This window comes from Nyctibius grandis, chromosome 14 (assembly GCF_013368605.1).
Source record: "Nyctibius grandis isolate bNycGra1 chromosome 14, bNycGra1.pri, whole genome shotgun sequence".
Taxonomy (NCBI): Eukaryota; Metazoa; Chordata; class Aves; order Nyctibiiformes; family Nyctibiidae; genus Nyctibius; species Nyctibius grandis.
In genome coordinates this window covers 10,803,824-10,830,688 of record NC_090671.1, presented here as the reverse complement: position 1 = coordinate 10,830,688, position 26,865 = coordinate 10,803,824, and the positions used below count along the sequence as shown (strand labels likewise).

General features: G+C 38.5%; 1 protein-coding gene across 1 annotated transcript in view; it reads right to left on the bottom strand.

Annotated features, from left to right (window-relative positions):
* Nucleotides 1-26,865, bottom strand: part of TMEM132D (transmembrane protein 132D) — a 250,263-nt gene that overhangs the window by 133,869 nt on the left and 89,529 nt on the right. The window contains exon 3 of the mRNA XM_068412770.1: nt 17,412-17,558. Within this exon, the coding sequence (XP_068268871.1) occupies nt 17,412-17,558 (147 nt within the window). The remainder of the gene's footprint in view (nt 1-17,411; nt 17,559-26,865) is intronic.

The window sequence follows — 26,865 nt, the reverse complement described above, 5'->3', positions numbered from 1 at the left end:
AAAACATGTTCCTCCTCTCTGCCCTTCTTAACATAGTAATTGGGGTTGTACTCTCAAGTGCTTGCAGAGATGTGCAGAGGAAAAGCTATTGACTATGGGATTTTGAAGAGGGATGAGGTGATGGTATATTGCTTTGTATACTGTATGTGAATCAACCAAGGATCTATACAGAAGAAGCAATGAGACTGATCAATCTTTATTCCTAGACAATCAAGGAAAGCTGCATCTTCAAGTCCCTTTACTGACAGCTCATAAAATGATGGTATTGATCACAATGCGTAAATTTGTAGTTTTGACAATAAAAGCAATTTGTTTAGGGAGGGAAATAGCTGTATGAGGTGAATGCATATGGTTTATTAACTTCCAAAAATGATTCTTCTGAGCAATAATGTGAAAGGTTAGACAGAACTTTTTAACCTTGAAGATTTGACTTCCATTTTTCCTACCAAGACATTTTGCCCTTGAGAAAATTTATATTTTAAATTTTGGAGTCAAAGAGAGGTAGTAAGGTGTGTCTCCATGCCACAGCTAATGTCTGTATGCTCTTCAAAGCGAACACGGTTATATTCATCACAGTTCAGGTAGAACTCTAGGGTTCAGACAGTTTAACTTCTGAAGGGCTCATTCTGCCTTACCTAGTCCTTGCTGTGAAGCAGAATCAAGTAGAGCTGTTATACCCGACAGGCATTTAACCAACCCTATGCTTCTCAAACTCCAGATATATCACCTGCTTTCATGCTCCAAGTCAGCTACACTTTGCATCCTCCTGAAAAACTGAGGGAGAAGCAAACAAATTTCCTGGTTGGAAGTGTAAGCAAGAAACTTCCTCACCTCAGAGGAACAGGCGCTGGTAATTACCTCTGCTTGTGCTAACCCCATACAACTCCTCTGCCCTGAACCTCTTCATCCAGGGGGCTCCGGAGTGACCCCAGCACATTTGCTTTGGCTCATTTCAGCTATGGCCAGTGGCTGTCCCGAAAGCAACATGCTTTGATTGGGCCTGTATCTTTTCACAGTTGGATTATACTGAACCTTGCTTTACCAGCTCTCAGCTTTGAGCGTGCTACAAGGAGAGATGTATTTATAAAGAAGTCTAATTCATGGAAAAAATGAAGTGAGGACAAAAAGGGCAGCTGCACAGAGTACTGAAGATGTTATGCAGATCAGGATGCAGCTGTAGCTCCTTGTTAAGCAGCAAGGTAGATTCAGTCTTTGGAATTAGGAGCATTAGACTGTAGCACTCATATTCTCATATAGTGGAGAACACAGCCCAGCTCTAGTGGAGAACACAAACCAACCTGTACTGGCACTGAACAGGAGAGCCAAGAGTGATGGAAATGTCTCCTTTGCATTCCAGTGAAAGAGAATTTTTACACCTGGCTTCCAGAGCCCATGATTTTTAGCTTTTTCCCAGTTCCACATCCTGAACGGAGTATCTCACTGCCTGGCATCACAGGGCTGTGGTCACAGGTCTCAGCTGTCCACGAGACAACCCCTCAGAAGAGGGACTTCAGTTTGCTTTGTCTGTGTGGAGCCATGACAAGGTGGGTCTCTGCACCCACTGTACAACACACTGTAGCAGCTCCAAGGCCACATGCTTCCCTGAGCTCCTGCAGGTGTCTAGTGGTTGCTTCCATGACCGTTCATCCACGCAGTTCCTTGTCTCCAGCCTTCCCAGCTATGCTTGGGAAAGATAACACGACTGCAGGATTCCCTAGGACCATTTGCATTCCAGCAGAGGTTACGTGACTCAGGAAGGGATCCTGGTGATAAAAAGCCTAGAAGATTTGCGAGCAGTTAAATTAAAACAGAAATGTAACTACTGTTATTCTAGTTCGTAGACTACACTCACACAAATGCAAAAGCTACACAGTCGTTTCTACCCAAGAGCCCAGCTTTATTTTTCTAGCTTCACACTGTTAACATTTTGGTTAGGCTTGTACTGCTTTTTAGGCTGATAATTCCCCCTTCCTCCTTTTAGGACACATCAAAGTGGAACCTTTACTGAACTCCAAACCCAGCCTACCTTATTTTTGACAAAGGGCCCTTTCAACACACTGTCAATTGTTACGCACTGAAGCCAGGTCTGCGCTACAGAGGCAAGATTCTCTGGAAATTACATAAGCGTGAAAAGCAGCAGCTCCATGAGGATGGAGCAAGTAAAGGCTAGTTTCCCATAGAGCTCTGTCTCATACTTGATTGACTCACGTGTCCAAGGAAGTACAAGCTCGTATTAAAGATTTTTCCGTAATTGGCTATTGATAAGAATTCAGATGCCTGGGGAGTCTCTACTGTCTTTTCCCTCTACTGTCTGTGTATTTTCATGAAACATGTAAGAATATAACCATCTTTGGTTAGCTATGCTGCTGTCAAATTTAAAACACACACGCACATGCAGCATGGCAGCATAAGGCTCATTTCCTCAGAAAACCTGACTAAAATCCCCCTTTTTCCCAAAAACAAAAATAATGAAATTCAGGAAAAAATGACCTAGCTATAGTCACTTGCTTTATTTACTTCATTAAAAATGACAAATGTATTCTTGAGTTAGCACATGTACAGCACTGCTAGCTGTATTCATGACATAAATAAGCATGAATTCTTTACTTTGGAAAAAGACATCATACACCTATTATTAGTGACGGGTCTGCACAGCATGCTAAGGTACTTGAATATATATATTTGCCTGTTGACATCCTTCTAAAATAAGAGGAATATTATAACGTTAAAAATAGAAAGCATGAATATTGTTGACGTATAAACAAAAAAAGAAAGTAATATCCACAGACTACAGAAACAGTATGTAAATTAAGACCTAATGTAGCTACAGAAAAAAATCTCGTATTTTAGGAGAAAAAAGCTTGAAAAATTAACTTGACATCTTTATGCACATTCATTGAGATGTGGTTAGCACAGCACAAATTTAAGGTGAATTCAATCTACAATATATTGAAACTGCAATCACCTAATAATGCATACATATATGTAACTTAATTTGAATTATTTATTAGTCATAGAAATAATTCTTAAGGCTTGATATGCAGCTGTACTAATTTCTTTTCAAATTTCTACCCAGGCCTTCAGGCAGAAAAAAAGCAGCAGAAGTTGTGTGTGCTTCTTCACAACTACGTCACATTTTTTCCTTGAAGGTTTCTGGAGTTTTACAAATCCTCACATCTCTAGGCTCAAGTTTTATTAACCACTGTGGGAATTCAAGCTGCTTATGGTCAGCGCCTTCCCATCTGCTTAATACCTCTCAGAGCAACCCTTTGCAATGACACTTGCTTCTACTATAACAAAAAAGATACAGCCTTGCACACCTACAACGTTAATCCTTCACAAGTACTAGCCATAGAAAATCAAAAGCATTAAATTATTGTCTTAATTCTTTTTTCTAGGTCTATACTACATGAAAGACCTCCCTTTGCATTCCTTTTCTCCAGTAACACCTTCCTGTAAAGTAACAGCACCTTTTAACAGAGAACATGATTCTGTTAGCTTTAATGTCTTAGTTTTGTAACAATTAAGGAAGAGATATTCAGCAGAAAAAAAATAAAACTTGACATAATAGACTGTTTGAAGTGTCCTTTAATCTTCTAGATTATTTTAAAAGTTCAGCTGATTATTTCATTTAGAGATCAGACCAAAGCAACTATCTCCTTCCCCTCCTCTTTTTCCTCTTGTGAAATAATTGTGACAGCCTGGAGAAATATTGTCTATCTTAGTTCCAGCCACTGCCCTGAAGGTGTAAAGCTATAGATGAGTTCAACACAGCTTGTTTCATTGCTAACTTCAGAGGGCATGTAGAGTTTCTTGTTCCCTTAGCTTAACAGACAAATTGACAATCTAATTTTAGAACAGGAGAGTTCTGCACACTCACAGACCAAAAATGCTACTTTTCTGATGCATTTAAGTACAGATTTTTGCTCCTTAAAACCAGAGCATCCAAGTGACTTAGAACGTGCCATAAAAAATGGTATTTAGGAACATTGCCCCACAGCCAGATGTTTAAATAACAATTTTCAGATTGCTTGCTCCTTGGGATATGACTGTTTAAAATAGCTCTGGCTAACCTTCCCTACAGCATGGCACACTGTAGCTGGTAATTGCCCTGATTTTAGAGGAAGACAGCAGGCAGATCTTAACAGCCTATCTAGTTTCACTGGAAGATTAGTGCTTCACAGCTTGGCGATGAGGTTCATGCATGCTGCGGTACTGAACCTGACACCCGCCCGTACCATCATTAACTCTCCCCTGAGGTATCAGGAAAGCAGCGTTCCCTTCCTTCCCACTAACCCACTGCCCGGTTTCACTCTTGGGCAGTGTTCTGGCAACGCTTTGTTAGTGCCAGTACAGATTTGCCCTGATAACATCCCTCCTGTGACTCAGCTCTCCAGAAAAGGTGAATACAGAAAGTGAGACCCAAGCAAAGGCTCAAACACACACAATTTTGCTCTGCTCACCAGTGAATAAATAGCCACATTTCTGCCTTAGTTCCCAGGAATCCCTCTCTCCAGCACCTCAGCTAAAAGGAAGACTCTTAAAGAGTGGGAAAGGCAGATCATCCATAGCTGCAACGCTACAGAACTAGGGAACCCAACCAAGCAACACAGTACTAACATCCATCTGTAAAGTACTTTAACTGTCACTACCAGAATTTTTAGCAGGATTTACAGACTACTTTACCTGGCAATACAGAAAAACAAATGCATTTATTAACTCTACATTAAAAAGTGTTAGAGCTGCAAATCAAGCAACATAATTCAGCCCTTCCTGTGTTTGCATTGTAAGGATCGTCATAATATACATAGTGCTTTTTCTTTTAGTCTCCATCTAAATATTTGCTTTCTTTACTCTGCCCCTAGCACAACTCTTCCCTCTCCACTTTCAAAAGTTCCAGTTATTGCTATTTTTTTAATTATAGAAAAATAAATACTCAGTCTCTCAATTGAAAGGGGACAAGAGCATCATCATTCACCCCATCTGGCCAGCAGATCTATATACACAGGATTGTGCTTGCCAGTGAATAATTCACCTGTCTGATAATTGTGCATTCTTTTATAACTTAATTCTTCTATAATTTCTATGTTTCTGATGGGTGCATCTGGATAATCATTAGCAGTTCATTAGGACTTTCTCAATGTGTTTACAAGCTGTGATTAAAATTGTAGAGTAAAATCTTTATTTGTGGTTTACCCAGGAAGCAGAAGCAGCATTTCTTTTCATAAACAAGATCAATCCCTTAAAACCCCTGAACAGGAGATATTTTACTAGAGTTACATAAGCATAATAAGAGTGCCAAAACTAGAAACCTAAAGTAAAGCACAAAAATACTGCTTGTACAAAACAATTGCCAATTCTCACCTTCTCAAAGGCTTGATTGGAAAGGTACATTTCTGAAACTGCATTTATCCCCATGCACTAGACAGCTAAATCCTTGATCATTTGCTGCTTAGAGCCACTGCAAACAAGATTTATTTTCATGTCATTTATAAGAACAAAGTCTTGATTTTTGCATAAAGAGTAATTTTTCATCAAGACATTGGAATTCTCTTTGAGACTCTTAAGGACTAAGTCAGGGGTTTATCTCACTAATACATATAAAACAAATGTAGAATACACCCACAACCCCTCTCTTCCACAGAGTTCTTGGTATTGAATGTGCATAAAATCAAACCTGATTCAATCTATTAGAACTGAAAAAGAATTGCAGTATAGACAGTATGTATGCACTGAGTGTGTATGTGTACCTCTAACATAAAATAAAGATATCAGTGAGAGTATGGGAATATTTTATTCATGATTTTGACAGCTACAAAAATAATTCAAAATTATTTGTTGCACAGTCCTCCATTCAGTAGCTGACAACCTTCCCAAAAATGAAGCTACTCAGATACAAACGTTCATGTCAGGGCTGTGTCTAGATTTAAACTTTTGGGGAAAACCAACTTAAAATTTTAGCCATTTAGCTATGTGCAGTAGAGTTTAGGAGAACAGCATTGTCTGTTCATATTGAAAGATGTTTAGAATTGGAAATAAACATTAAAAAAAACGAAGAACATTATGATGTTTCTTATACTTTCAAGCGAGGACTCAAAAACTGCATTTTGTTTTCCCTATAAAAATCTGCCCACATTTTTGAAAACTGTAAGGACGGGGGGAAGGCAGGACAGGGACGTTATTTTGGAAAACACATCATACAGAGACTTGTCAGAGTTTGTCTGCCAAATTCTTCTCTGCCCATAATCCTATGGAAAAAGTACCATGTGTTCATGTAAGTAAAACTGGTTTTAATGAATATGCATGAAAGTAATTCTAAGATGTCCTAATTTCTGAAACTTTTGAAAGTGTCTCTGTTATGGATGTTGACAAATGCATAATGTATGTACAACATATATATCACATTGTACATACACTGTATTTATTAATTCTGTGATAATATTAATATTTTATTATAGTCATCTTTTGTTCTCTTCTATGTCTTTTGCTTTCCTTGCTTTAACTACTTCACACAAAGATCTGCATGTGTAAGAAAATTAATTGCTTCAACAATTAACAGGAAAACGCATCTCAGAGGAAACACTTCATAATTGATCTGTTTCCAGGTACAATATTTGCCACTTAGGAATAGATTAATTGGATTGAAAATTATTCATGCTAATTATTTTCTTTTTAGTATAAGATTAAATGTAAGATTGAAATAAACTGAAAATGAAGAAGTTCCACTCAGCACTTTACATTCTTCTGAGCTCACAGTGATATGCCACGTATGACATGACACAGTCCTATTTTCTAAGATGCTGCTCGTTCTGTGACCCAGGCTTGCTGAATGAGCACGCGCCACTGTGTCGCAGTCAAGCTGGCCCATTTATCTCCACACAGCACTACTCTGAGCCACACAGACATATATTTCTTGGTCTCTTGGTATGAGGCCTTCGTCTTTAATATAGGATAAGAGCACATCTGCATTGCCAATGCTTCTATAAACAAACCTGTGGAGACTCTGGTGCATTAAGGAATAGCTGAAATAGGAATTATATAAATATCAGAAACGGATGCTTTGGGATTGATTTTACAGTTGATTTAGAAAGGCAGTGTAAGACACAGAAGATGAAAATAATATAGTCTAACTTTCAGCAGTACAAATTGGATAGCTACCCTGTTCCACAGTCCCTGTGCTGAAGTTCACAAAACTGGGATTTAGGAAATCTTCCAGTGAATAAAGGCTTTTAAAAAAGATAATATCTTGTCAACATCGAAGGTATTCTACAAGTATTTCAGCTAAAGCTGAGAAAAAGGCAGACGTGCATTCTTGCAATACGCCAGAGAAAAATTTACGTCAAGGAAAGATAGAGACAGTAGTCATCCATTCAGCTAATTGCACATTTGAATATTAGCTTCAGGTAATCCCTAAAACTAAGAATAATATTAACACATTTACATAAGTGCAGGCAATCCTTCAACTGCCACCCGGACAATGAATTTCAAACACAGAGACATTGCAGCCAACTGATCCCTACGTCTTCTTTGTACCATCAACACGAGTGCAGAATAAGTGGTAGACAGGCTCTTTATAAGATGGTTGCATTCTAATTTTAAAGTGAACCTCATATGAAATTGCACTTATACATCTTGAAGGGAAAAGTTCTCAGGGTTCCCAAGTAACAAGTGAAAATGTACCCTGTAATGATTACTGTACTTTTCCAAAGAATCGTGCAACAAGCCAGTCTTACTGGCTCACTTACTTGCCATAGAAGATAAAGCCTGGTTCCCCACTCCTACACACTCTAAAATGTAGTTTTGTCTTAACTTATGTAACATCTTTTCTATGCATTCCTATGCTCAATTTTGTGTCAAAATATCATACATAAAACACATGATTCAGAAACTTACACAAAGAGGATAGATTTCAAATTGAAAGATTCAGACTTTAACAGAGGTGTAAACTGAAACTGTATTGAACATTAAAACAGCTCTATATGACACTAAAAATTTATACTCCAGATTATACCTTAGGCTGGAAAACATGTGCAGAAGATGGAGTGTGTTGGTAGAGGTGGAAGTACTGCTGCTTGTTGCAGATTACCATGCAGGGAGAGGAACGAATCACATTACACGCTCCTTTCATGTAACCCAAAATACCCAGTGATCACACAGACCGCTTTGCCTATGGAATCTTACACCTCAGTTTTCTGTCCTGCTGCTGATTTTTATGTATGTGCGTGTCTATGTCTCGTGGAATCAATGTCCACAAAGACAAGGCATCCTATTATCTAACAAAGCCTGATTTCTTCTATCAGTATACAAGTTAACAGAAACACTTCAAAAAGAGGTCTAAGACACACTGCCAGTTCGAGAGAACTCTACTGAGCTCCTGGGAGGGAAGGTTTTTCCTGAGTAGAAAAAAGAAAGCAGCCTTTGGTGCAAGTTGTCTCACAAGAGACTAGCTGACACGAGATCTCCATTTAACTCCTGTTCTGTCACACTTCTCACACAACCCAAGGAAGTTATTAAAGCTTCTGCAGTTACAGCCGGTCATAAAACAACACACCACTGACTTTTGCATTGTCTTAGTGATCAGCTCAGTGCAGCTCCCTGCTCAGTGTATCAACTTACATGGAGCTCATCCTAAGCCTAGCTATGTAACCCCATTTCACTGCATGCACACAAACCCTAATAGGCGACGTCATGTATTAGCGTCAGAACTGTCCTTGAAGTTTAGCCTACGTCCTCTCTGCGCCTCTATCAAGCTGGGGCAGCAGCCCTATCTCTCCCCATAGAGGTGGTTAAAAGGCCAAGAGGTGACCAAGGTGAAATAATTAGAGGATGAGTTATAGCTGTATCATCAGTTCATATAATCCACCCGTAGATCTTTAATATTGCAAATCTAGCTTGTTCATGTCATCAATAAATCTATACATTAACAGCTGAAGCCATAAAATAACTCAAATGCCCAGTGAACTTCAGCCTTGTACTTGCAGTTGCAATTTACTTAGGATTAGCTTTTACAATTTATATGGACGCTAGATCGTATTACATAATTCTGTTAATCTTCTGATCCACACTTTGCTGTATGTTTACTCATATGTGACAGCTAGATTTAATGACTTTTTTCATCCAAAAAAATGGGAATCCCCATGCCTCAACAGCAACAGGCATATTTTCAGCCTCAGCTCATATTTTAAGTCATCCACTCACTTTTCAACTCTCTCAGTAATTAGTATTACTTCCTACAAGATTTCCTCCAAGGAAAAGAAAATCAGCAGCACCATTAGAGATACTGCCACAAGACACACTTTTGCATTTAATATTAGATTTTTAATAGACAGGAGATTATTCACTTGCTGTCTATTTTGTAATAGGTAGCAAACTGGTTTTGTCTCACTGGAATTGTTTTTTTGAGTCTTGGGACTATTAAAGGTTTAAAGACTACAGTGCTAAGTACCACAAACACAGAGCAAGCATGATGATGACGATGAATCCTTAAGGGTCTTAAGGGTAATCATTCCTCCTCAAGTTTAAAATTATATTTATCACACTGGATAACACCAGGGTAAAAACAAAGATGCTAAATATGCATGAGGTTATCCAGATTGTTGGAAATGTCCTTTAGCTTCTTCAACACCATACAGAAAGAAGTGCATCTCCTCTGCCAAGGAAGTGGCAGAAACACCCAAACACCTGCATATCACTCGGGGAGAAATGAAAAAGAGAGGACCAGAAACCAATGTACCTGTGACTGATCTGCCCTCTCTGTCGCTGACTTCTGTTAGCACATTACTTAGGCTTGGACTGTTTCCCTCCAATTACCTCCCAGTTCTGCATGCCTAGGACTCGCAATGAAAGGGCATTAAACACCTAACATTATTTATTGTTTGTAGATTTTACAGAGCTGCATCATTTAATCTGAGCAATTACAGTATCTTCAGAAAACTCCCTCTAGACAACTCCTAGCATTTTAGCAAAGTCATGCTGACCATTGTGCTATAAAACCTCATTTCATAGAAGGTACTATACATATCAAAGAAAACAAGCCTAATTACCAGCACATCTTAGACAAATTTGGGTCTCAAGAAGTTCTTGAAATGCCAAAAATGTAACTCTGCCTTCTCCCATGTAAGCATTATAACATAGTCTCTAGTTACATGAGCACAGGAATCATGAGAATTTGTTCCAGGACTTCTCAGGTTCATGCAATGATCCTCCACCTTTTGAGCTATCACAATAACTGTTGATGAAGACAGCACACCTTTTCTCGAATTCCTAGCTAAGCTCATGAACAAGGGAATACTGAGTACCTGTTAAACATTCAATTTTGGTATCACTAGGGAACTTCATATGTGCAGTACTTTTTGGATCCTTGCTTTCCATGATTACTTTTGCATACAAAATAAAAATCAATAAAATTTAATCCAAAAATACAAAGGCAATAAACCCCGCCTGCTTTCAAATGAGCTATGACAGGAAATTAAATTCATCCCTCCTTACAAGCGTGCTTCTTGCAGCCAAAATTCCTTCTTTTCAAAGCTCTACCCTGGGGTCACAGCTGAAATGAGTCAGGAGAGGTTATCCTGATGCTTAGCATATGTGAAACATGGAACTGATCCAACTCAAGTTAAGAAACACTTTCTCAGGCTGTCTTCTGCTGTGACATTGTAGAGGATACAGAATTTCTTCCCAGGGTTTCTGGTTGTACAGAGGTGGACAGCTTGGAGTGGACAGAAGGGTTGGAGGAGGCATCTGTATTGAAGATGGTGGCCAGTCAGTGAATGGCCTCTGGCCTGTAACCAGTCAGGCCATTAGGAAGCCAGTCTGCAGTCACTACAATCTGTATTCATTTCATTTATTTTCCACCTGGGATAGACTGTCCCAAAAGCAGAGCCAAATATGCTAGAAAATGACCACAGATTCTACGACAAATTTGACCTAGTGCAAAACCCTCTCAAATTAACCTGACTTCTTTGATCAGCCTCATAATTTGTATCATTATTCCTACACATGCAATGAGAGCTGACAGTTGATAACCCCAGCTCTCCCTGGGGTACGCAGTGAGCTGGCATAACTGTGACAGTGATCCCAACTCTCTGCTTCAAGAATTCAAGTCCTAGAAAATCTGCAGACTGTGGGTTGCCACTGAAAAAGGTGGCCCACTGTCCCTATCCCTTTTGACCCCACTGGAACATCTAGAAGCTAAGGGTGCAATATGTACCTGATCAAAGCGGCTATGTAACTAAAACTTCAATTACTCTTTTCAGTTACTTTTAGCTAGGGCATGAGCACTACAGATCAGGAGAAGAGTCAGCATATCAATGTACTCTGAAAACACAAAGCACCATTTTAAAGGATATTCTTCACCCTGAGTTGCTAAAACCATATAAAACAACAATCAGCTGTACTGCAGTAAATCCTGCCTCTGCCCTAAAACTTTTGGCATATTTTTATTCTTTGCACTTGACCACAAAGTAGAATAAAAGTCCTTATACCACCTCTATGTTTATCATGTACCTTTCTATAGAGGTGGTGTCCAACTTTCTCCCATTCAACACAAAAAATCCTACAGGATGGAGGGATAACATAGTGGTATAAAAAGATACAGGCTCTCCTGATAATCTCCTTTACTTTCCTAACTATTCAGTCCTGCTGCGAACTCTTAAGTCATGTCAAGTTACATTTTAGGGGTACTTCACTTTTACCACTTTCCTTAAGATAATATGCACGTTGCAATGATGTAGCTCTGAATATCAACAACTACAAGCTCGTAGGAGATAGGTAAATACTATATAACTGTACATTAGTATTTCAAAAGGATAATCCCTCAATGAGGGAATTATATTTTATTTTATTTTATTGAACTGCTTCAAAAGACAGCATCAGCAATTCAATGCTAATTGTCGCTTTTCCCTTTTCCAATAACATTATGCTCACAAACAAAAGAACACAGGAAGAGCCTTCCTCTCTAAGGAGAGCCCTAAAATTCATCTGAGATTAAAGGGAATCTTCTCCTTCGTAATGACAGCTAAATTGCCCTGTGGTATCTCCTTCATGTAAATGTCAGAGATATAGGAACAGAGTCCTCCTCTAAGATGGCAGAAGACTCTCTACATGTCTTTGAAGTGCTTTCTTGCAATCTTTGTGGTTTTAAATAAATGAATCCCTTTCAAACAAATAGGTGAAAAAGTTGGCTAATAATTGCCTTTATCTAATAGTTGTTGGTTAATATTTCATCTCTTTTCTTTTTATTTGCTTCAACATGATAACCATAAACCTTTTTTCTAGTATATTAGCATTGAATAGGATGATTTCAAGAGAGATTCCTGCATTTCTTGATGAATAAAATAGTTTTCTTTTTAACAAATGAAAAAAATGGGTCAGCATGTAAAAGAATGATACACTGAGGCTTGGTTCATATAAATTTACTTTGCCTCAACATCTCAAAGGGTTCTCCCTCAGAGGGCACATTTAAGTTTTAAAATGAGAAATGAGAAATAGAAGTTTGTGACTAATTGCTTTCAAACAGTGAAATGTAACACGACTTCCGAGATGTTTAGTACTTTCACATCATCACAGCGCATAAACTCCTAGAAGTTTCAAATAACACAGGAGGTAAAGCAAAAGCCCAAATAGTACACAGTATGAAACTCTAAAGCTACCCAGGTTAAATAGGTTTACAGCTCATCATCACCCATATGCTTAGAAAACATAAATGGAGATAAACTCTGGTCTTTCAGTATCAAATGAACACATTGTATCTGCCCAATAATACATATCTTGACATAATGTATCAGCATCAATGACACTGAATGAATAGCCAGTTTTTTAGGGTTGAATCATTATTCTCTGAAAGTAATTTTGGAACCACATAAAATATATCCCCCTTCTACCTTCCCTCCCCACTCCAATAATACATCTTTTTTGCTCAGAATTCACATATTGCTTTATCTTTCAAAGAAAAAAAAAAAAAATCAAATAATCTCTTAGGTTGCCATAAAAATACCCAAACATACAGCCTGACCCAACCCTTTGCCCACTCTGCCTGTCCAGCTTTTTAATACCATACGTTAATATATCCCATCTGAAAGCACGTACGATTTCTACAGTCTTTTTCTTTATTTTGTTTCATGACAAACTGAAGCTCATGTGATTCACACATGATGTGATAGGACAAAATACACTGGGAATTATTTTTCTTCATCATGCACCTTTTCTGTAATTCCACTGAGTAGCAAACTTTCTTTCCAAGCAATAATATACCTCTACTCAATAAAGTCATGTGAGCACGTGAATAACAAGGAAAAAAAAATTAATGGTGATCTAAAACATAAAACTATTTTTATGAAGCATTTTGATGAACACCAGCAAGAGACATAATGTAATTATTGTGGCTATTAGGCTGTTATTTATGTCAAATTTGTTGCTTTTGTTGCTTCAGAAGCATTTTAGGATTATAGCACTCTTGAGAGTCTATCAAGTGTACTGGCAGATGCAACAAGTAAGAGAATGAGGCAATAGCTCACTGCTGATACAACATGAAAACTAAATGTTAAATAACTAGATTTGAAAATGATACACACAGAGCACTAAGGATAATGGTATAAATGTAATAAAAAGAAAGTATTGTGTAGGAAAATCAAAGGCAATGCTGCCATACATTTTCCTATCCCCTGTTATTATCTAATATCAAGTTAATTTCTTATATTATAAAAGTGTTAAGAAAATTAAGCATTGAAATACGGTATAATGAAAAATTGAGAGACACAGAAACAAACGAGGGATATAGCCCAGGAAATACTGTCATTGTCTCTTACTGTGTCAATATTATCACAGACTGATTCAGTCACTCGTAGTTCAAAATTAAAATAAGTTTCTCCACTAACAGCAGGACCAGCATATGGTTTCAGGCAGTGTAAGCCAGTAACTCCTTCAGTGCTATAGAACTGTAACCCAAAAGTGCAAGCAGGAAAGTATCAAAAGAAATGCTGACTTTGTAACATTTCCAACAATAAGCATAGGAAAAGGAAATTGCTGAGCAAAGCTTATCCACGATACAGTTCAAATACATTTGGACATAAGGCAGCAAATGGTCATATCCAGACATTAAGGTTCTACTCAGAGGTGACCAAGCTTTGTCTATAATTATTTTGCACTTGCTTGGATCAATGGCCTCAATCCTGCCATAAGCACAGAGAACAATAATGTATTCTCCAATGGAATATCAAACATTTGCAAGCAAAAATCTAAACATGAATAAAATATTTTAAGATGATCATGACACCCCTTAGTATCATATCAGAACATCTTGCTTAATGTCTCCACAGCAGCTATGGATACAGGAAAGTGTTATCCATCACGTTTTGCAGATGAGGAAAATCCAATAAATCTGCATCTTTAGCCACCTCAGTAATTTTCAAAACCCATCCCACTTGACATACTTCCAGTCCCACAGGAAACACAGGAGAAGAACACACAGGAGGTCCAGATCTTCCACTTTTGGCTGTTCTTCTCAATCATCACTAGCACAGCAGAGATGCTCAGTTTCAGGTACAATGAGAAACAGCACTAACCCAAGAAAACATTCCCAAAATGCAGTACACCTTTAATCTCATCTTTCTATTCTATTCACCTCATTACCTGAGGAATTAAGAAAAGGAAAGATCAGCCAGCTTCCAAAGGAAATAAGGATGGCAAATATCAAGATGTATCTCCCTGATTCAATCAGTGTTTAAGTGTTTCCCAAGTAACATTTCTGAGCCAATGGTTAACTCCCTTCACACCATTTTCTATTTGGTTTTTTTGGTCATCTACATGACAATAGAGAGGTGGAAGATAGATGTTTCTCAGAGAACAGAAGTGCTGTACAGATGCTAAAACTAGTAAACCCATCTAGCAACCTCATGGGTCATGATTTACAGTGTTACAAACATTATTATTGCCTGAGAATGAAATCTGAAGAATTGGGGAGAAATTTACAACAGCTTCACCATTAATCTGGAACACTGTCGCAAGCCCATAATAAGCAAGGCACTGAGAACTTCAAATCATATTTGACAGATGGGCTTAATTAGTTATTCTCATACAGACTCATAATATTTGCTGTTAATATTCATTCTAAAACACCCTGCTGGCTGTGATAATATTTATATGTTAATCCTGTTACGATAAGCTTTCGGTGCCAAAACCTCTCCAAATAAAATGACTGATATATTTCAAACTTGGATGAAGAAATGCTCAGGCATCCTGGTTAAGTTTGTCTCTTGCACAAGTGCCTCCTTAATCCGTGAAATTACACCTGTCACAGTAAGTTAGCTTTATTAACACTATTTTCTGATCCATGTAAAACTATCAGAAACACAAAAGCACTGAATTTTTACTTAATTAACATTGTCACCTTTGAATTCATGTGATCAGATCTCTTATTTTTAAGAGTAATTAAACAATATGCAAATAGAGTTTGTCAAATTTCTAAATGAACTATGGAGGCAAACAATTTGGTAACAGACATCAATATTCAGCTATTATCCATTGTGCATATTTAGTGACACCAAACATGTCTAGATAAGGAAAAAATTGTTTCCCAAAAAAATGGTGAGCACACTCTCTTTCCCCATATAATGCTTGATCTCACTACTTAAAATGAATAGCAAAACAGATATGACTAAATTTAATGAGGAAAACAACATACTGAATAATACATTGCAAATATTTTACATTTGTTTACAAACAATGAGGAAGAAGTTCTCAAAAGTGAGAAAACCAAAAAATCTCAACTGGGAACTCAGACAGAATAAGTCTAATCAGAACATATATGTGCCTTACATATACCTTGTCTTCACTTGATTTTCTTTCCAGTAAAATTTAATATGTATATGAGCTCACATTTCTTTTAATAAACATGAAGCAATGCTTATACTCAGCATGTGAAAGTACACAGAATCCACAACCACTGCACGAAAGGTGACATAATAATTTATATTTTGTGTACAAAGGGTCATTTTGAAGGCTTGCCAATGAATGATGAATAGTGAAGGGAATTAAGTTGCCAAGCTTCAGTTCACCCATGAGGTTATATTATATTTTCCTGATGACGAAGAGAAATCAGGGAAATGCACTGTATGGACCCAACAAGATAAAGTGTGATAGAAAACCCATCATTGAAATAATCTTTGATTCTGATCCAATGCCCATTTCAGTCAATGAAAATATTCACACTGTCTTCAAATAGCTTTGAATTGGGATTTTAAAGAATCTGTCTGACAGATTGTGCTGAACAGTAGGAAGCTCTGACCTTGGCATATATACACATTGCTGCTTTGACCAATAAAATTCAGTCAGGTACGAGACAATATATGGTTTAGATGAGAAAATTCAGGATACTATAGCAGAGAAATTGTGTAGAAGCTGAGTTATAAGAAGGAGAAAGTGATTTATGTCATGATTATGAAGGTAAATTCTTCCCTTCCTCTTTTTTTCATATACTCAGATTGCAAGGACATGAAACTTCGTTGTTATTAGGCTCAGAAGGTGGTACTTATTTAAAAATTCTAAACCCCATAATAAAACCCCAAAGCCCACAAGATTTTTTTTAAATTTCAGAAGTAAATCACAGCACAGTACTTCCATGTTATATGGCAAGTTTTGTAACAGCAAATATGCACTTGACATACAGTTCCAGAAACAATGAACAAGAAGCAGCAAATTTCATTCATATTCATTAAAGCAACCAGTTGCCATTAGAGAAAGAACATCCGCCTGCCAGGTGAAGGCTGTTTAAGACAGGTCTGTGTCCTAAATTATTGCACAATGGGGGTGGAAAACGGAAAATCTACTCCCTTCTGCAGATTAAAAATTGGTATGAAAATCTCTCCACCAAAAAATGTGGGTTTGATACCAGGAGTACATTTTAGTTTCCTCTGGATTAAAAAAAAAAATCCAAACAAAAAAAAACACGAACAAACAAACAAAAAAAAACAAACAAGAAACCCAACCCAAACAAACAAAAAAAACCCCAACCCACCAAAAAAAACCCCAAGAAAATATAAAAATAAACCAAAAAGTCCCACCACAAACAACCCTATAATTACCTCCTGTTAGAATGCCTGGCAGCAAATAATTTGAAGAGATTAAACTAGTCACAACTGAACTCTAAGATATAAAACATGATCTTCTAAATACTATGTGAAAACAATATTTCCTGCTAGTTTTAACTTCCTTTGAGTATTAGGATTGAATAACATTTTGTTCACAGTATATGTGGTAGAATTAGCAATGCACTACAACATAAAGATAGCCACAGCTTTTCCAAAAGCATTTTCATCACGCACTATAATAAAACTTACTAAAATCATGGCAAAATGCTTTGAAAAGGAAAAACAACCGTCAGTGATTAAAAGATAAGACTGCTGGAAATGACATACCTGTTTTCAGAGGCAGCAGATTTCCTCTGGCAAACAATAACAGCTGGTGCATACTTCCCAGTATAATCCATGCTCTCTCTGATGTCCCATAAGTAAGGGCTGCTGGCTCTTACACTGAAAATGTTCACACCTTTCTTCACCTTTGCCCTAGGAGGAACAAGAGGATATTTCACCAATTAGATACAAAATGTCAGCTTGATCTGTTACTTATTTCTTCATTATTTCCTCATTACCGTCCCACAGAAAACGGTACCATTCATTAGAGTTCGACAGTATTACAAGGAAAAGAGATGAGAGAATTAATTAAGAATTCCATATTTTGAAGAAATGATATCAAGATAGAAATCTTATTGAACTAATGGTAATTACAGCTTTAGTCACAGCTTAATTGCAGAGTAGATATTTCTGAAGCATGCTCCTCACTCCTGCTCTTCCATTATCCACACTGTGGGCACCACTGAGTGCGTTAAAGCTCTCTTTTGACTAGAAGTTATTGCATTGGAGAAGAAAGTAGCATTTTTGTCCCAAAAAGAAGTCAGGTTGTTGCTAGGGCTTATATCTGGAGTGAGGAGCTGAGAACCATTCCTAGGTCTCATATTACAAGCAAAATCTACCTTTTCTTCTCCCCCGAATTACTCAAAGATGGACATTTCATATCTTTGCTCCAATTTTCATCATCTTTCCGAGTCTACATTTCTTCATTTTCTTTTAATACTGTTGGATTTAACTGTTCTATCAGCTCAGATCTTAAAAATACTTTGAAATACCCTTATTTTTCCAAAAGTGAGTGGTTTCTTGAGAAGTCTGTTTCCATGTATGAGGTTAAACAATAGAAAAAGCTGTATGACAAAAATGTTACAGTCATGACAACTGGACCAGCTCCTACTGAGAAGTACTTTCTGGTTCTCATGTGCTAGCACAATATTTCTGGTTTTGAACAACCAGTGGAGAAGAGGAACTATATATATATATATGTTTTTTTAATATCTGTTTTACTTCTTCCTCTCAGCAGGTATTGTAATCCCTAATTCTTTCTCTCCCTTTCCGTAACTAGATATCTAAATATGTATCTTAAGGCACTACTGAATTAGACCACAGCTACATAATGTTGGCCAGTTTACTGAACTAGGAGTTTCTGGTGTTGTTATCTTTTGGTTTGTGAATGTGTTTACAAAACCAAAAAGTCCATTGTGGTCAAACAGCCTCATACATGAGCTGTTAGGAAATTACAGTTTAATTATATTTGTTTAAAATCTCATATAAAAAAAATCCATTCAGTGTTATGGCAAGTTCTCAACTCTGGGCAAAAACCCAAAAAGGTATGTGATTTTTTGTATAAACAGCTGCTGCCATGCAGAGATGCTAATATCAGTAAAACAAGCACTATCAGCTCTGCCTCTGCATGAAATTACTTATGAAATCTTTGAAGGACAACATCCACGCAGATGTTTTCAGAACAAAAAGCCACAGGATGCCTTCAACCATCTTGGACAAAAAGGGTTATATCTCATTTCTTCTACCACTAACTCAACAGCAGTTTCTCTAATTTCCTTAACCCACCTGGAAGAATTAATACATGAAGGCTGCCAATTTGTGCTCTGTTCTTCTACGCTAATTTCACAAAATGTATTTTAAGCAGGTGCAGTTACCACAAACATCCCTCAGGATAAGAGATCAATGGTCAAAGAAGAGTGGAAATTAAACTGCATTCCTGGCATCTTGGAGAAAGAGAGGGAGACAGAAAAAGGCCAGACAATCTGGATGAAACATTTTTCAGCATATGTGTTTAGCTCTTCCTAGTGACCAGCATCTGCTCCCACTTTTCTGTTCCACCTCAAGAAAGTTGACACCCAGCAGTTTTCCTAAGACAAGGGACAGAAAAATGATTCCCACTTCACAGGGAAATGAGGGTGGCTCAGATCTTTCCAAGTTAAACTGGCTGTCATTAAGAAACTCACACCCACCCTTCTAGCTCTCTGATGTGGTCGCAGCCTCCCTTGAGCCTCTCTCTCCATTGATCACAGCTGATGAGAAGGTGCTGGTGTGGGATCTGGGCCACCTACCTGAGCTTATGTATTTGAAAAGGCAGCAGTCTGGATGCAGCCAACTCACTGTGCTCAGCTCTCGCACAGGACACACCAACTGAATCACTCACAGACATACTGTTTGCAAGGGTGCAAGTGAGCAGCTGGTTTCATTTCACAAAGCCACATATGCCTTGAGCCTGTGCTGTAAGTTTGGCCCCTCAGGTTCGCTGTGTAGGTATAATAAACCATTGGTGTAGGGAGCAGTGTATTCGATCAGTAACCGACTGCTGACCCCAGAGTCTGCACATGCCAACAAGTATATCTAAGATTTCTACATGTCATGCAGCCTCCCTGGGACACGTGCAGGAGCACTGATCCTGCTGCAAGACATTTGGAAGTGCTGGACAAAGTCATTAAGCCCTTGCATTCTACTGGACAACATTTCTGGTGGGAAAAGAAAAGTGTACATGTCCTGGAAACCCAGATGGCACCCTTACATAAAAGCAACCTCCAGTCACTGGAAAACCGTTAAGAGCAATTACTATGTTACAATTGCTACTTAGAAACACACAACAGATTATATTGACTATACAACAGCTATGTTTTCATATGTTTTATTAACAAAACTGGTAGAGACTCAAGAAAAAAGCAGCCTTAGAGCATAGCATATTCTCCCTTGCTCTGTTGGCACATATGCAAAGCTTTACTGCAATCAAGAAAGCTGGGCAGGGTCTCAGTACTGCTAAGTAAATAGCCACACACTGAAAATTGATGAAGTTTCTCACGTATATTTTAAAAAGCATTAAAAGACAGATTAAAACAAGTGTACAAACACAGACACATAACAGATACCATCCTCTTCTTTTCTGTCTGGATTCTTTTAAATGCCAGAGTGATGAGGTAAACCAGAAAAATGGACAGAAAACCAGTAAGACGAGCTGAGTTTGTTATCCTTGACATTCACTTTACCCAATGACAAACTGCCATCCTGCACCGATTTCTAATGTTTCAAAACAAATGCAGATCCTTGTGTACACTCCTTGGCGTAATCACAGTCTATGGATCAGGATTTCTTAGAAGAGTTTTTGATAAGGTCTAATTTAGTCATCTATTACAAGCCTCAAAGCCCTAATTTTACTGAAAACAATAACACAAGAAGATTGTTGTTTTCTACAGAATTAGAGGTTAGGAACTCTTTTTGAAGAACCAGTTAAATATACTTCTATAATTAGCACAAAAGCTGCAATTCCATGATCCCAGGAAAAGCTTTTTCCTCTAGTCTGCCTTGATGCTGTGTTTGCTACTGTTGGGGAATTGCAGAATTTTATTCACCCAATTTACAATGGCAGTAGCATTTTGCAATTACCGAAGAATGACCTGGATGAAACAGGGTTAATAATAACTGAAGGTATGTTATTTGTCAACAGATAAAAGTGAAGATATCTGAGGTGAAAACACTATGACTGCTGTCAGGGCCCAATTTCTTGCAAATCTGCTTTATTGAATTGCCTGGCTGCCACAGGGCAGGCTGGGTCTTCGACCCTTCAGCTGCTCTTGAGAGTGCTCATGAGGCAGCCTCTTGGTTCAGCCATAGTTCAGCCTACTAAGCCTCAGCTGCAATACACAAAAAGGCACCTGACAAAGCTTTTTTGTATCTTTGCTCACAGGTAACAGTCTAAGTACAACAGACTGTATGTTTGCTCAAAACACTGTGGCTGGGCAGCAGAAAGTAAAGTTGTTCGATTGTTTTGTGCCCATCACTTCACTTTGGGCCAGATTCTACTTTGGAAAAGAGGAGAAAAGACAAGAGTTATTAAACATTTCAATCATGGTTGGTTTGGGTTTGTTTTTTTCCAAACAAGGAGCCTATCCAACTAAACACTTTCATAGGTGTTTCTACAAGCTGTTATTTACCTCTGGATCACTGCTCACAGTGCAGCACATCTGTTACTGAGTACCTGATGCATCACATCAGTTACTGAGACTCATAAGCAGCTCACTGCTTCCACCAAATCAATCATGGCAAACAAAGCCCTTGGGAGTCCTCAATCCCTGAAAACCCACGAATGCTGACAGGGTACAAATCAAGGGAAGGGAGAAGGAAAAAAACATAGAAGGAACTCCCAGAATCAACACATCACACCTGAAATCAAGGAAATACATTTCCTAACTCCATAAAGATAGTGATTCCCAATTCTATCTCATGTCCCACTAAACACTGTGGTTACTCTAGTGATAAAAGAGGCTTCAACTCCACCAATTACAATGCTGGCAATGTCCCTTCTCATTTATTAAAGTGTCTGTTTTAGCTTCTCCCAGTTTTTGCAGTTTACAACCAGTTAGCACTTAGCTTTCAGCCCATGTCATTACTGCAGGCTGGTAATGGCTGTGAAATCGTTACTTAAGTGTTGTATAAAGTGGAACAGCTGGCCGGTGAAAAATAACAGCATTACAGCATGTGTGCTGCTAAGTGCCATGGTACAATGTCAACAAAGTGTCTGGTTTGAAGCACCACAGGGAAGGGAAAGAGAGAGAAAGAACGCACACAAATTCACCCTCAAGACATGCAAGAGATCAAACACAAGGAGCATGCAGAAGCCACAGATACCCTGCTGCACACAGGACTCCCCTCTCCACGGTTTACTCCTGACAATATCCCTCATGCAGCATACAAATATCCCCTTCATTCCAAAACAAAGTGCAAATAAGCAGAGAATCTAACCCCTAAACAGTTCTAAATAAAGATGTTTTAGACCCATGGCATTGAATCTAGTTTTCTATTACTGTGAACGCTCAGGGCAAAGATCTGTGGAAAACTTTCATGCTCCTTCCGAGAAAGTGAGCTACTTTCAACATCAAAGGAATAAAAATAAAAGGAAGGCTGTTAACACAGGTGCTACCACTGGTTATCATCTTGTTACCACTGGCAACTAAAAGGTAGCAAATTGTGTGCAGAGGGGTACATTTCTGAGAGCTTCTAGATACCTAACAGACATCGCAGTGGGCTCTGAGTTAGCCTTGTCACCATATCTCCCCAAAGCACTTCAGAAATAACTTGAGGAGGTTTCTATTTCTGTTTATCTTTAGTGCTTTTTCCTGCCCAGAGCCTAATCTTAACCTAGCGACAGAGAGAGACCAAAGCAGTGTTTAGCTGTACAGTGTGGCAGCCTTCACTTTACTGATATTCACCACCTTTGGACTGGGACAACAGTAACAGGTGTGGGAGAGGCTTTTCCCCCACCAGTCCATTTGAAACCTAAGACAAGAAAAATGTGAGTGGAAATGGACCCGACCATAGCTCTTCATGTCATGAGACAAAGAAATCGGGTCCATTTCCACTCACTGAAAAGTCTAATGTGCTGACCTAAGACAGCAGCAAAATACTCCCCACAAGAAATCCTGAAAGTATTCACATTGCTAACGTGTAAATACCCAATATATGTCATTGCCCAGAGCCCATCTTTGCTGATGGCTGTGCCACAGGTTGCTCTTGACATCACCTCTTAATCCAATAAAAAATTACAGCTGCTGGAGGTGGAAACATCTAGTATTTCCTGGGGCTCCACTGATGCTAGCTTCAAAGAGACTGAAGAGCTAAAACAGCCATCCTCCAGACTTTAACCATGGGCTGACAGACCTCACCAGGGTCCTTCTGAAAACCAGAGTTAAATGTCATAGCTTGAGAATCAGGCAGTATGGGACTGGATGCTACCATGGGATCTAAAATCTAGACAACCATTTTGGCATGACTAAGCTGGGGAACTATTCAAACAATTCCCAGGCAGCTGTCTCTTGCTGGCAAGTCAGTAAGAGCAGAATGATGACTGTCTCAAAAGCTAACACTGAGTACGCTAAATGCTGTCATCCTCTGCAGGATCTGAGGTCATTCTGTTGCTGCACATTGCATAAATGAGACCATTTTGATACCAGAACACTTCAGTCTGACATTTGCATCCTGATGTGTCACCTCCTGCAAACAACCTCCTCCCCCCGAGAGGCCTGATTCTACTAAGCAATCCCAGGACCAGTTCTATTCTCTTTTCAAGCATGGAGAAAGGAATATGTGTTACTGCTCATCATCAACCCTCACACTATTGCCAATTTTTTTGGTTTTGGTTACTCTCAACAGGTTCAGAGAGATGATCTAAACGAAGGGAAAAAATATAGCTTATGCTGTCTTCCCGGGAATCCTGGGATGCTTACACAGCAGTGACCCATTTCTTACCTTACAATGCATGTGCTGCATCTGCAGCTCTCTGTGCTTAAAGGATCGTATTAAAATGCACTGAAACATCAGACAGCAATGGAAAACAGCATCAAATTTTCTGCCTTTACTTCAAGACAGGCTTCTTTTTCATTTTTCAGTACCAAAATTCAAGACAACACAGGTAAGACAGGTTTTTGAATGCCAGAAAAGCTAGTAGGCTAATGAATAGCACCAGAATGAGAATTAAGTATGTTAGCACAACAGACACAACAAAAGTAAAAGAGGGTGAAGCATGGAGCCAAGCTTCCTAGTGAAAGCAAAAACCAGAAGTAATTCGGTGAACAGCAGGCCTCTGTCTTTCCAGCCTCCCTGAAAATCCGTAATTGGGGTAGAGTCTCCACCTGTTTGAGAAGTCCTCAATAGATTAGAGCTTCTTGGTATCAGAAGCCACCACATCTCTCACCTCAGCTAGTGCTGGAACTTGTGTTACTGTGGGGGGTCTTGTAGCAAACAAAGAATCAGAGTAAACGCTTTTCACGTAAGTGTCCCAGTCACCTCCTTTTGCAAAAGCCTTTTTTCCCCCTATTGACTTCTAAAGACTGACCCAGACACATTTTGTATATGAGCAGAGCTGATCAAATTAAGCACTCCACAGTGCAAGGAGGACTGGTTGGAATCTGTGTTCCAAATATTTCCACTTCTAATTTTATGTACAACATTAGGGTGATGCTAAATTTATACACTTCAAGGCCATACTTTTCTTTTGCCTCCATCTGCAGTTTCATTGCTTTTTATGGCTGAAGCTAATATAGGACAGAATTTGAGCCTGAAAGAGATTCATCTCTTTGAACAGCAGTCAAAAATAAAATGTGTCTGTCATTGAGAAAACAGGCAGAACTCAGTCTGGTTTTGTTAGACTTAAGGCTTATTTGCAGTGAGTGGATGAAAACCAAGCATCCAAAGGCCTTCTGGATTTGTATCTATCACGAACCCCTGAAGAAATAAAGACCATAAAAAAATAAAAAGTGTTTTCCCCATCACGAGTAAGCCTTCATAGTTGAAACTCTTCCAATGGAAGGAACTGTATTTGAGAAAGTCCCATTTAAAGAAACTGGTTTAGAACTGACTGAACAAAATTGCAGCTCAGTGCAACAGGAACGACATCTCATAAAAATTAGGTCATGTAGTAAGACACTTGATACTAACCATCTGAATGTCTAGGTTTTAATTTCATAATCAATTTTGGCATGGCTTATAAAAGGTAGGATTTGGATGCCAGGATTTAATGTACAGAGTTGGTTTCTGTAAGGCTTCTTTTGTTTTCCCCATTGAATACTTCATGTACAAACCAGTGTTGCCAGTTGTATTCAGAAAAGGTGCCTCAAAGTTTCTTCAGATTACACTAACAGTTTCGCTGATCGAAAATCCACAGCAGAAGAGAATCGGGAGTCCCTAGGATACTGATGGAGTTAGAATAATTTATGGAGAGCGGTCTAGCTCAACATAAGCTATTTAAAGCTGTATAATATACCCACAAACTCTTATTAAGGTCTGTAGTTTTCAGCCCTGTGAGACAGAAACCAGTTATCATTATGCATCACCATGAAAGCAGATTAAAATTAAATCAATCTGTTTATCTATGGGTTTGCAATGCAGCTTTTCCAAAGCATACCATGTTCTCCATCTAATTAACATTTCAGGAGGAAAAACCATTCCACCCAGACACTAAACCACCTTCATTCAAATGGAGATATTACAAAAACACAGCCCAGGTGGATTTATAACAAAATTTAATTAGTAAAAGGGCACAAGACCTATTTAGGCTTCAAAAGTTGAATTGTGCATACCAGGAGTTAAATAAAATAGATCTCTCTGTAATATACATCTCTTGGACTTGACAAAATGGCATATTGTGCTTACAGTATACGTGCATGAACACAGCTGCATATATATGTATACATGCATGCATTACGCACACAGATTTAGATTTTATTCCTGTGGCTTTCAAAAAGAAAGTCCTTATTAAAAACATGTTTTGCAAGATGTAAAAAGCACAAGTCTGAAGAATTAAAAGGAAAGAATGCATATAAATCAATTTAAAGCAGAAACAAATACGGAGTTTGTAGCTCTGCCCTCTATTCACTTACTCAACAAGCCACGAGCAGGCCCGATCCTCGGTGGGAACCAGAACCCTTCGTGGCCTGCAGAACTGGACCTTTTTATTTTAGAAAGGCCCTGAATGTGAGCTCCGAAAGGCAAACCTTAGGAGGTATGTGAGTAATAAGAACAGCACTGCACCTCCCCAGGGACCCCAGCAGCAGTCATCTTGGGACTCCCAACATGAAGGAAAGGTCAGAACAGGTTTTTCATAAACTTCATGTCTGTGTCAGCCAGCAGTCTGGCTGGGGTATCCTTCTGCTAATTTCATCTTGTGGTCTGTACATGATGTCAAATAAGCGGCAAAGCAGTGAGAAAGAGGAAAATAGCAGCATTGTAACCTGAAGTGGCACTACAGAAATGTATGCTACTAGCAGGCAAAATCTCAGTAACACCATAGATAAGACACCACGGTTACAACTGACAACGTTACTGTTAGCGATGTTCTAAGCAGGTATTGTTGTGTTAAGGGACAAGCTGGTCCTCCTGGCCACAGCCATATCTCAACACCAATTATGAAACAAGCATAGAGATGTTTAAGAGGAGACACTGTCTCAAGGTTGATAGTTAGAGGTCAAGGTGAGGAGATAATCCATGATCCCTTTTTACCCCAAACTACTCAGCAAATGCAGTGTTGTAACACAACACTGACTTACTGTCACCTCTCCCAGCTGTACGGCACTTTTTCCTACAGGAATGCATAACTGGGCAATAATGAGCAACAATAATAAATGAAACAAAATATTCGTGTATTCAAGGGTGTGAAGGAAGGTTTTTGTCTACAGAAATGAAAGAGAAAGATAAATAGTGCTGCCTGCTGATTTAAAGTGGTTCAGAGCCCTGTGGACTGTTTCCAACTACTGTTTCTAAAACAAATGCAAAAATAGGATGTAGGGTGTAAAATATATCTTTCTAAAGTGCTTGTAAAAAGAAAACAATGCAACACATCCTTTCCTTTCCTGGCCAAACATCAGCAAAGCTGCTAACAGCACAGCCTGCACAACCAACAATTTTTAAAATTAGACTTCAATTTAAGAAAGGATAGGAGAAACAAAGCACAGTA